Source organism: Halyomorpha halys, unplaced genomic scaffold (genome assembly GCF_000696795.3).
Source record: "Halyomorpha halys isolate HHAL.00 unplaced genomic scaffold, Hhal_1.1 Scaffold1190.1, whole genome shotgun sequence".
Lineage (NCBI taxonomy): Eukaryota > Metazoa > Arthropoda > Insecta > Hemiptera > Pentatomidae > Halyomorpha > Halyomorpha halys.
In genome coordinates, this window is record NW_027114895.1 from 69931 (window position 1) to 81142 (window position 11212).

The 11212-nt window shown below is 34.7% G+C and overlaps 1 protein-coding gene across 1 annotated transcript in view; it reads left to right on the forward strand.

The window, feature by feature from the left end:
* Zw (glucose-6-phosphate 1-dehydrogenase Zw) overlaps positions 1-11212 on the forward strand; it is a 47268-nt gene that overhangs the window by 31541 nt on the left and 4515 nt on the right. Inside the window, exons 6-9 of the mRNA XM_067052007.1 lie at positions 635-854; positions 2475-2694; positions 8257-8462; positions 9953-10113. Coding sequence (XP_066908108.1) covers positions 635-854; positions 2475-2694; positions 8257-8462; positions 9953-10113 — 807 coding nt within the window. The remainder of the gene's footprint in view (positions 1-634; positions 855-2474; positions 2695-8256; positions 8463-9952; positions 10114-11212) is intronic.

Genomic DNA, 11212 nt, shown 5'->3' on the forward strand with positions numbered 1-11212 from the left:
CCCCCCGATAAACTTCTTCAAGCATTAATCTACGGTCAACTATCTACATCTCATTACAAATAGATTTATTTTCTATATGAATCTCCTCTTTGCCATTTAATAAATAGAAAGTAATGAATGAGACAAATTTTTTTTTCAACCAGAAATGATTTTGAAATTACGTCTTGTAATAATGGATATTTACATTTATTTTAAATGGTATGGATTTTTCTTTTAAAAAAAATTATAACAGTCCTTTCAAAGTTATGCTTTCATGTCATGTAATTGTTTTTTTGTTTTTTTTGCAATAAAATAATGTTTATGATCTGAAAATATACTAGACGAACAAGAAACTATTTAACAGAACTTTTCATATAATTTAAATATTGATAAAAACAAAAGTTTTCTTCAAAAATATTGTTAAGAGGTTTAATTACCTTGACTAAACTCCTTTATACTCCCCAAAAAGCTCATGAAAAACATAAAATTTATTGTGAAATTATTAAAATTTATTTTATTATTATTAAATTTAGTGTCTAAATTTTAAAATATTTATAATTTTAATATTATATCCCATTTAGCCTTAATATTAAATACGATTTGAGGTCATCACAATGTCAAGCTTTATTTTAGAATTACCATTTATTTTTTATAGGTTTGGGAATGGTTTATTTAGTCCAACTTGGAACCGTCTGTTTGTAGCATCTGTTCAAATTACTTTTAAAGAACCATTTGGTACAGAAGGCCGTGGTGGTTATTTTGATAAGTTTGGTATCATAAGGGATGTTATGCAAAATCATCTTTTACAAATACTATCTCTTGTTGCAATGGAAAAGCCATGTTCTATTCACCCAGATGACATCAGAAATGAAAAAGTTAGTACTATTCCTTTTATTTTTATTAAAGAGTTATTCTTTGCTTGTTACTTTTGCATTTGCAGAAGTAATGTCTGTATATAAAAAAATAAGCATTTTGATTTGACTAGCATACTTCTATTTGATGTCAAATAAAGTGATCAAAATATCTTTTGTTTTCCAATGTTTATTTCAATCAAGAATCCTTGTTTTAATGGCCTACTGATAGAGAACATAAGTAAAAATCATTATTTATGTATACAATTATCAGAAAATCATAAAAATAAATAAAAAAAAGAATGGCAAAACAGTGTAATTGTTACTTGAAAAATAATTAAATTCATCCTTTAAGGAAATTGAACTATTGTCAAGACTGAGTTATGATTGAATTCAGTCTTCCCATCATCCTTCCTGCTCTTCTACCCCTCTACAATTTTTCCATTCTAAACTGCATTGTACTTGTTCTCCCATTGAACATGGTTCCTTTTCTTTCTACAGTGTTCCCAAAATTTTGTACCCATTTTCATTTTATCAAATATTCTGGAAACATAAATCTGTTCTCAACTCACCTTCTACCTTGACCATAATGCTCTCCTTAATCTTTCCCAATTAGGTTTCTATTCAGGTTATTCCGCTCATTTATTCAAAACCTTTATTCCTGTCTAAGCCAAGAAAAATCTCTATCCTCTTTGATTTTTAAAAAACCTTTGACATAGTTGATAATACCATTCCACTCTCCAAACTATATAGTTCCCAATTTAATAGTGCTTAAGACCGGTGTCATTCCTTGTCTCTGCTTCCAAACTTTCCTTCATTCTCAACTGAGCTCCCTCATCTTCACTACTTTTCTCATGATTTGTTCCTCAGGAATCTTCTCTCTCATAATCCTTATTTGACATCTTTATAAATTACCTCTCAAAGTTTATTAACCATTCCCAATATCATTTCTATTTATGCAACTCTTTATTATTTGTCTTTTAGTTTTTAATTTGAATAATTTCCCATAATGCAACCAGATAAATGCTGGTTGAATTGTGAATTTTTTTTTATTCTTTAGGGACTAGCATGTCCCAGGATGAAGATTTTATTTTCATTTTAAAGAAAAAATGTAATCATTAAAAAATAAATCATCTGTTGAAAAAAAAATACACTTAAACATGTAAGAAAAAAATAAGAATCAAAATCTATTTATATTATGTAAATAAGGAATAAAAAATATATTCCAATTCAGTACTAATGAAATTGAAAACTATCAAAATAAAAGAAAGAGGTTTTATTCGCCCACATCTAAGCCATCATTATACCATAATGGAATCATTATACCAAACCCTATAATAATCAGTCCTAATTAATTTTTTGTTGAACAGACATGTACATGTATATCATTCTTAATGAATTATTGTAGAAATAAACCATTTTTTAACAATTTGGAAAGTTTCTCTAAATATGAACATACAATAAATAGCTCCGTAAAACTGCTAATCCCAATATGAAGTTTACCTGTGTCAGTTTTCAGCAGAAAATACTAACACAACTTGAATTGAGCATAATGAAAAGTAATTTATTTATTTGTAACTTACTGTAGTAATACAAAGCAATGTTTATATTTTTTTGGAGTTATTGAATATTTTAATATTTTAGGTTAAAGTGTTGAAATGTATCAAACCTATTAAATTAGATGATGTAGTATTAGGACAGTATGTTGGAAACCCTAATGGTAAAACTGAAGAAGAAAGAAAAGGGTATCTTGATGATCCTACTGTTCCAAAAGATTCTGTGACTCCTACTTACTGCACTGCGTTGTTAAAAATAGATAATGAACGTTGGGATGGAGTACCTTTTATATTGCGATGTGGAAAAGGTCAGTGTGATTTATTATATTTAATAAGTACTTAAAGAAAGATGGTCTAGGAGTATTTTAAAGGAAGGGAGTGATATAAGGGTAACTTGATGGGATATATAGATGAGTCTAGTTTTGGAAAGTATTTTTTACTTATAGTTATGAGACCAGCATAATAGTCACTATTAATTACTGATTTTTTTTTTAAATTAAACTAATATTTAATTACTATCGAGATTTATAATTCTATGTTTATTGTTGACTGTTAATTCAATGTTGAGATAAGATGGCCGGGAGGGGGGGGGGGTGTTGACTCCCCAACCATCTCCTCATATTATCAAGATTAATAAATAATACAGATATTAAGAGCCTTTAAAGTAAATTTTAGTACAAAACATAAGAAAGTTTTTAGAAATTATTTTATAATTTGCCAAATGAAATTTCGAAGAATGACTAATTAAGGCTGAAAACATTCATCAATGAAATAAATTTACTTGTTTCATTATTCTTATTTATTTTTTTAACTTTTAGTCATCAGCATTAATTTTATTTTTTAAGGTGAACAAATTGGAATTTTTTTAATTGTTCAGTATTTTATGGATCCCTTAACCTACCCACCATACTACATAAATTGTAATGATTGTTTTGCCAAATATTAATAGCACTTCTATGTGAAACCTGGTTCTAAAAAGTTTCAGTTTAACTATTTAATAAAAGCTTTTACAGATAAGTTTTTATATACAGTGAATGTTCTTACTAGAACATTTTAAATGTTAGCTCATTTATTGGTGTTTTTGTACTTAGGCATAAGCTTAAGAGGAATCTTTGAAGTAAGAATCGCTTAAGATAGTTGCCAGGATTGTAACTCTAAAGCATCCATGTCCGGTCAACAATTGGGTTATGTAAAACTCCACCTCACCATGCTGGCGACCATACCACTTGCTCACATCGGGTATTAACCTGTGAGTCCATCTCCCGGAATATGCAGCCTCCCAACGCTGCTGCCACTGGTCGATGGTTATTTTTCGCTCTTCTTCGCGCTTCTTTCTTCAACAAGGAGTTCCACAGGTGGCATTCGGGCTATCACACACACCGCTTCGTAGGAAACAGTTCAAAAAGCGCTAACTGTCCTTAAACAAACTCTGCGGTAAACTGAAACCATCTGTCTCCTGTATGATATGGTAACCATCGCTTCTTTCCAAATCGGGGCTGCATATAACATAATGGAGGGGACAACAGTAGCAAGAAGCCTTCGGCTACTTTCTTTGGGACCTCCGACGTTTGGCATAAGGAGTGACAAATAGGATGCTACTTTAGCAAATTTGGCGCTGATATACTCCGCGCGTACATTAAAGCGGAGACGTGCATCAATCATGACTCCTAGGTATTTTAAGCAAGACTGGGAAATGAATTTCGTGCCTAACAACCGTGACAGTGATGGACTCAGTCTGCTTCTTGCTAGTTACTAGAAGAACCTCAGTCTTGTGATCTGCAAGTTGTAGGCCTGCCGAAGACAGCCAACCTTGAACCGTAGGAAGAGCCTGTTTTACAATGAGGGTAACTTCTTCCAAGTGCTTCGCCGCCACTACAACTGCAACGTCATCTGCGAATCCCACAACTGTGGCTCCCTCCGGCATTGTCAGTTTAAGGATTGCGTCGTACATGACGTTCCACAGAAGAGGCCCTAATACCGAGCCCTGTGGGACACCACCAGTCTCACCTTGTACCTCCTTTGGCTAATGTCTGAAAAATAAAACAAAACTCTATCTCTGAAGTAGTCTGTAAGAACTCTCATAAGATAGGCTGTCACTGCCATAGTCCGTAGGGCATCTATTATACAGGTCCATCTTGCAATGTTAAAAGCATTCTTAACGTCTAGAGTGATGATTGCTGCATAACACTTAGTACCTCTCCTCCACCTTGCTCCTGCAATTGCTGTGCGGGCCATCTCGACTACCAATCCAACAGCATCTATCATGGACTGCTCTTTATGAAATCCTTATTGAACATACGAGAGGCCATTAACTTCCTCTGTGAACTCTTGTAGCCTATGGGAAAGGATTTTCTCGAATGCCTTACCCATAATATCCAATAAGCAAATTGGATAATTGGTTGACGGGTCTTCCAGTTTTCCCTTACTCTTTGGAATAAGTACGAGATACTGTCTCTTCCAAGATTTCGGAATTGAGCCCTCATGAATACAAGAACTGAAGAGATCGATGAAAAGATCTGGCCTTTTCCTAAGAGCCACATTCGGAATTCCGTCCAATCCTGGTGCCTTGCCATGTTGTAGGTCCGAGGCGATGTCCTCTAACTCTTCTTGCGTGATTTGTGGAAAATCCGTTGTATATGTATTGTCTATACATTCAGTAGTATTCGCCTGTTCAAGGAAAAGTGTTCTGACAATACTATCTACAACATTTGGTCTCGTGGGGACCTGCATCGTGCCTTTACATAGTTTCTTGAGTGCTATTTTGTAAGGTCTACTCCATGGGTCTGCATCCACCTCATCACAGAGCTCTCTCCAGCACCGTTGTTTGCTTTCTTTATTGGCTTGTCGGAGGTTCCTCTTAGCTCTCTTGAACTCTTCTTGAAGCACAGGAAACTCCGGCAGACGTCTCGCTCGCTGGTAACGTCTTCTTGCTTGGTTGCAATACCGGCAAAGATCGTTAATAGTATCCGTCCACCAGTACACTGAGGAATGATGTTTGTCAGGCTTTGAACGGGTCATAGCTGCATCACAAGCCCCAGATATAAAAGAGGTTAGTATACGCACCTTTTCCTTGGCTGACCCTTTCAATTCACACTCATCCTCTAGCATTAAAGTGAACGAGGCGCCATCGAAAGTCTTCGTGTTCCAGCCGTTGGTTCTCCATCGACAACTCTTCTTTCTTGTGAAAGATTGGTGATCACTGTTTCTATAAAATCCACAAACCTTTCAAGTTGCGATCCGATGCAGGCGACCACTCACAAACGTCAAATCGATGATAGATAATCTTCCTGCTCTTGTGAACATCGGGTTTGTTTCCCGGTGTTCATAGGGATCATATCATTTAGTTGTGCAAAACCTTCCAGAAGAACTTCACCTCACCGGTTGGTTATTCTACTTCCCCATTCTGTTGCCCATGCATTGAAATCACCAGCTATGATAGTTGGATTATGGCAACTAGTCTCTAAGACAATGTGATCCAACAAATTCGCAAAGTCTTCTATTGTGATGCTGGGATAGGCATAGCAGTTAAAATGTACATGTCGTTGATCTTCGCCCATACAAAGCCAGATTGCAATGTAGTATTCACTTCCTGAATAGCTTGGGAATTACAGGCCCAAATAGCAGCTTTACCACTGACATCGGATACCCATGAGTTGCCATCCAGATTTTTATATTGTTCGCAGAGTATAGCGACGTCGATGTGCTGTTCCCATACTGTTTGGTAAAGGAGATCTTGTGCAGCTTCACAATGGTTCAATTCAGTTGAAGTATTCTCATCTGCGATGTTGTTGAGTTTGCATCATTGTTCTCAATTCCGCTGGGATGGGCGGCATCTCCATTTCTCTTTGTGACCTGCTTAACCTCAGTTTCGACATAGGGAGGTCCTATCCTTTCCAACACAATTCCGGGCTATGTGCCCATACTCCCAGCAACGGAAACACTTTGCAACTCTAAGTCTTTCGCGTATATGGCTAACAAGGCCTACTCGAACCTTTCCTTTAGCTAACCTTCCTAGCTTGGAGAACCGGTAGTGAAATAACCGCTGTTTGTGTACCTCCTTATGCTTAACGGATAGATTTCACTGTGGTGGGCATTGAATCTTCATCCAGGAGAGGTTTTAAGACCTCCACAGCCTCCTCTTTTGTGGTGAAAGCTTCCAAATCTCGCAGCTCGAAAAGGGACTCCTCCGTCCAAGTTCGGACTTCCGCCCCTTCACCAAGTACTCCCTCCATTGAGCTTTTTAGTGCAGCAAGAGATTGCTCTTTCCTCCAGTCCAATTGGAGTAGCAGGTCACCTTTATTAATTTGCCGGATCTTCTCTCACCTTTTGCAGGACATCTGCATAGGACTGGCTATCCAATATTTTTACAATCATGGCATCGGGCCTCGGAGGCTTGAGGCAAGGTTTCTTCCTTGATCTTTTTCGTACTTCCGTCATTGCTCCTGCTGTGGTTCTCCACGTTGAGCTGCTGATCTCTGAGGGTGTTCTACATTTTGGTGCACAGCTTGTACATTGGGTTGGGCGGTTTTCTTCATTTTCCTCCTTTTATCGCCCCTTAAAGAAGGTGTTGTTACCGTTCCCTCTGATTTAACAGCATTCTTCCTAGGTGGACTTAACTCCTTCGTTTGGGTGTGGCTGTCTGCAGTTTCGATAGGGAGTGCAGCTGTTTCTTACTTTTCAAAATATCGTTGTATTTCGCATGCAAAACTCCTTATCTTGCCATGCACATTGTTCTTGGTGTGGATGAAGGAGGGAAGCTGTTTAATCTTGCTCCCAAGATTCTGCATCACCTCTGTTGTGGTAAGTCTTGTGGCATTAGATGCTGCAATGGCCAAGTCTCCCACCATTAAAGCACTGCGGTCGTATGATGACGACGCTGGGGAACCCGCTTTCGCATTCCCTATCGGCGGCGGTACTGGGATTCCTTGCCCCTGCACCTTAGCACAGTTAACCGTATATTCCATACTATTTTCGCATTTTATACCTCCTGCCAGGTTTTAAAACAGCCGCCTATAACTTGAGGAACAGACGCTGACCAGTACGCCGCCTATTCTAGGAACCGTCGCGACTGGATTTGAATCTAGTCTTGGTCCACCCCGAGTATTTTATTTCCCCGGTTCCTGCCATATCTGGTGAGAATTCCCCTATCCGCCACCTGGGGAAGTGCCCGATGGGAGATGGGAGACTAGCTACTCCACACGGGTGTGTATTTTTTTAAGCACTGGAATTTTTAGCTCCTCCCCAATCCTTTCATTTCTTATGTAGTCTCTTTTAATTTTTTCTGCAACTCTACATAAGTGCTTCAATTCAGCTCCTGTGATTTTGATTTTCTTTTTGCCAAGCAAGATTTAGCTCTCACTTCTGTAGGTATGAGTAGGGAGTATACTGCTTTGTAAAAATGGAGCTTGGTTACAAATATAACCAAACCAATTTTATCGTGTATACCTTATATATAAAATTTCTACCTAAAAAGGTCTTAAAAGAGCTTGGGTCATTGAAGTTATAATGATAAAATTATCAAAAGAACTTTTACTATAAAATGTCTGGCCTAAACTGTTTAAAAAAAAAACTCCGAAGAAAAAGTATAAATTAGAACAAGAATCTTTTTCAAAATTAAAGTATAGTTATTTTCAAACTTTAATTTGAAGTAATCTTGTACATCAAAGATACAGTTCCAAGTATAAATTTATAAGTTGATATACTTATATTTTTATGAAAATGCATTTAAAATTAAAATTTAATTAGATTGATATTTAAAAAAAAAATTAATTATATCAATTTGTTTATAAAATGCATTTTATGTTTTACATTCTTGCTAGATAAATAGTGAATTTAATATTGATTTTTACTTATATATTTTTTTATTTTAGCATTAAATGAAAGAAAAGCAGTTATAAGAATTCAGTACAATGATGTTCCTGGTGATATATTTGATAAACAATGTAAACGTAATGAGCTTGTCATTAGAGTTCAACCTGATGAAGCAGTTTATGTCAAAATGATGACTAAAACTCCTGGCATGTCCTTTGATATGGAAGAAACAGAACTAGATCTTACTTATAGCAATCGTTACAAAGTATGATTTTTTCATATGTTGTTGTTAAACTATGATGATCTTAGAGCACGGATTTTTGTCCAATAAAAATCCGAAAACATGGAATAAAAATTTTGAAATGTTCAATAACTATGTAAAACCATGCAATATAAATTTGAAAACATACTTTATACATATTTTTATGCATGAAAATGGAAATTCATGTTCTGATGATTTTCTTCTTAATATGTAATTCCTAAGTTTCTTTTAAATGTTCTTTGTAAAGGTTTTTTTAATTAAATGAGGTTCATAGAGGCAGTTCTTGTACTTAAGTCAGGTTCTGTTTTTCGGAAACTGACTTGAGTTGAGTCCTGCTTCACTACAATTTTTAAAGATATAAAACCATATTTTATAGCTTTGTCCTAACTGCTTTTTAACTAATTTTTTCATAATAAAATTTGTTTTCAATAAAATAATGTTCCTGGTATAAATTGGTTAATGAAATAACTCGGAAATGACTTAAAATGGGGACTGCATATATTGTCAAGTCTTTGCAATTAGTTTTAATTCAGTATCTGAAATTATTATTTCTAGCACTATTGTGTATATTAATAAATTTCTATCTTCTATTGAAAGATATAAATAATTAATAATTAACCCTTTGATCAGAAAATGATACTCAATTTTTCTATACTTGGTATTTAGGATCAATAAACTCAAAGGCCTTATCCATTTTATGTGTTACTAATAGCTAGAAATTGTTTTTTTTGTGCTTTAGAAAAAAAAATGTGCAGTAAAAAACTCAAAATGTGTAAAATTGTGTATAGAACACTCAAATCCTGCAAAAATTAAATGTTAATAAATTGTTAGCTTATATAACCTTGTATGAATCAAAGTAAATTCACTAAATATTCACACTACCAAGTCAGGCGAAATAATAAAGAAGAATGTTGAAAGCAAGGCAAACCTTTGTGCAGTAGATGGGCAGATACATAGGTGCTTATAATAGATATTTTATAATATTTATGATATAATGTAATTATCGAATGCATTTACTCGAGAACTGTAAATTTGAATGTTCTTAAGGTGCATATTAATTGTTAATTACAATGTAGTACACAGTCTTAAACTCCCTCGCAATGAGGTTCATTCATGCTGGCCTGCTATAACTTTATTATTCGCAGCAGGACTTTCTTACTGGTGCAGTGCCTCATTTTATTCAGTCAGTGTAAAATCATTTGATCAACCAAACATTTTGCATGAATGTTGTTTAAAAAAAATGCTATAAAGTTAAAGTGCAGTATGCATGATCTAAGATATGTTTAAAAATCAAGTTTTTTATAATCAGTGCTTTATCTTTAATACATCGATTGGCAACTATGAGATAAGTTGTAGTTAGAGTTCTTGCATAGTATAATGAGTTACCTTGTACTTACCATATTTGTACGACTACAATGAAACTTATTTATATTATGAAATATGATAGGTGTCTTAAGCAATCATGTTATTTATTTATCCTATTTTTTTTTTAGGGTGTTAAATTGCCAGATGCTTATGAAAGATTAATTCTTGATGTGTTCTGTGGGTCTCAAATGCATTTTGTAAGATCAGACGAGCTGGCTGAAGCCTGGAGAATTTTCACTCCACTTTTGCATCAAATAGAGAAGGAAAGAATTAAACCTGTTCCATATTTGTAAGTTAATCTACATTTAAAATTAATTATTAGGATCCTTTGCAAAATTATAAGTTTATTAGCAAAGTAGTAATAATGAAATGAAAAAATAATTTTATTCTGGAACAAATGTTCTCTATGAATAAATAAATTGTTCACAAATTAAAGTTAATTGTCTTGCGGACATTCTAAAAGTTTCAATGTACATGTTGAAATAACATAAAAACCTTAGGTTAAATTATAATTTATAATAGTAATCATTAATGGCTGTATATATAGTTCACAATGATGCAGAGTTTTGGTTATGTAGTAGGTGCAGGAATAGGTGTTGTTCAAAGGAAAGCATGGATGAGGATTGACAAATGGAGATAGGAAGAGAATTCCAGGAGGTTGCATGAATGATGAAGAGTTTGCTAAAGAAGGCAGTTCTATGGGAGGGCATATATAAATCAATTGGGATCTGGTGTTTAATGAATGGATGGATGATCTTAGAGTGAGGAGATTAAGGATATGGGTCGGTTTTTAATTTTAAAAACTTGGAAAAGGAAAACATTAAGGAGGTATCGCCTTCAGGAGGTTGGATAGAGCCAGTTCAACTCGGCAACCAACAGGAAACATGAGAGCACCTGGAAAACCTGAAGTTAAATCTTACGAAGCAATGCATGTGTCCCTTCAGTATCAACTCTAGATCTGCCTTGACCAAGGAACCGTAGTCGAAGTAGGGATAAGAGAGAATACTAGAAGCTGAGGGGTATTCTGAGGAATGGAATCACGGCATTGTTTAAGCACAGTTATTGATTTGCGAGTGGTCTAGGAAATATGATTATTCCAGGAGAGGCATTGGTCAAAGGTGACTCCAAGGTTTTTTATTGTGGGGTAGAATTGAATCATAATAATATCATATTTCTTCTAAAAACTATTATTCTTTATTAAATGGTGAAACATTTTTTTATTATTTTGTTAATTAATAGTTTCAAAGTTTGTTATGTGCTTATTTTGATGTGGCTATACTTTATCAATGGTAATAACAACAATTCCTTGTTTAGCAAAAAAACATCTGCAAATCTTCAGTTGAGAGGACATAAGTATGTAGTATGTAGTATATATATATATATATATA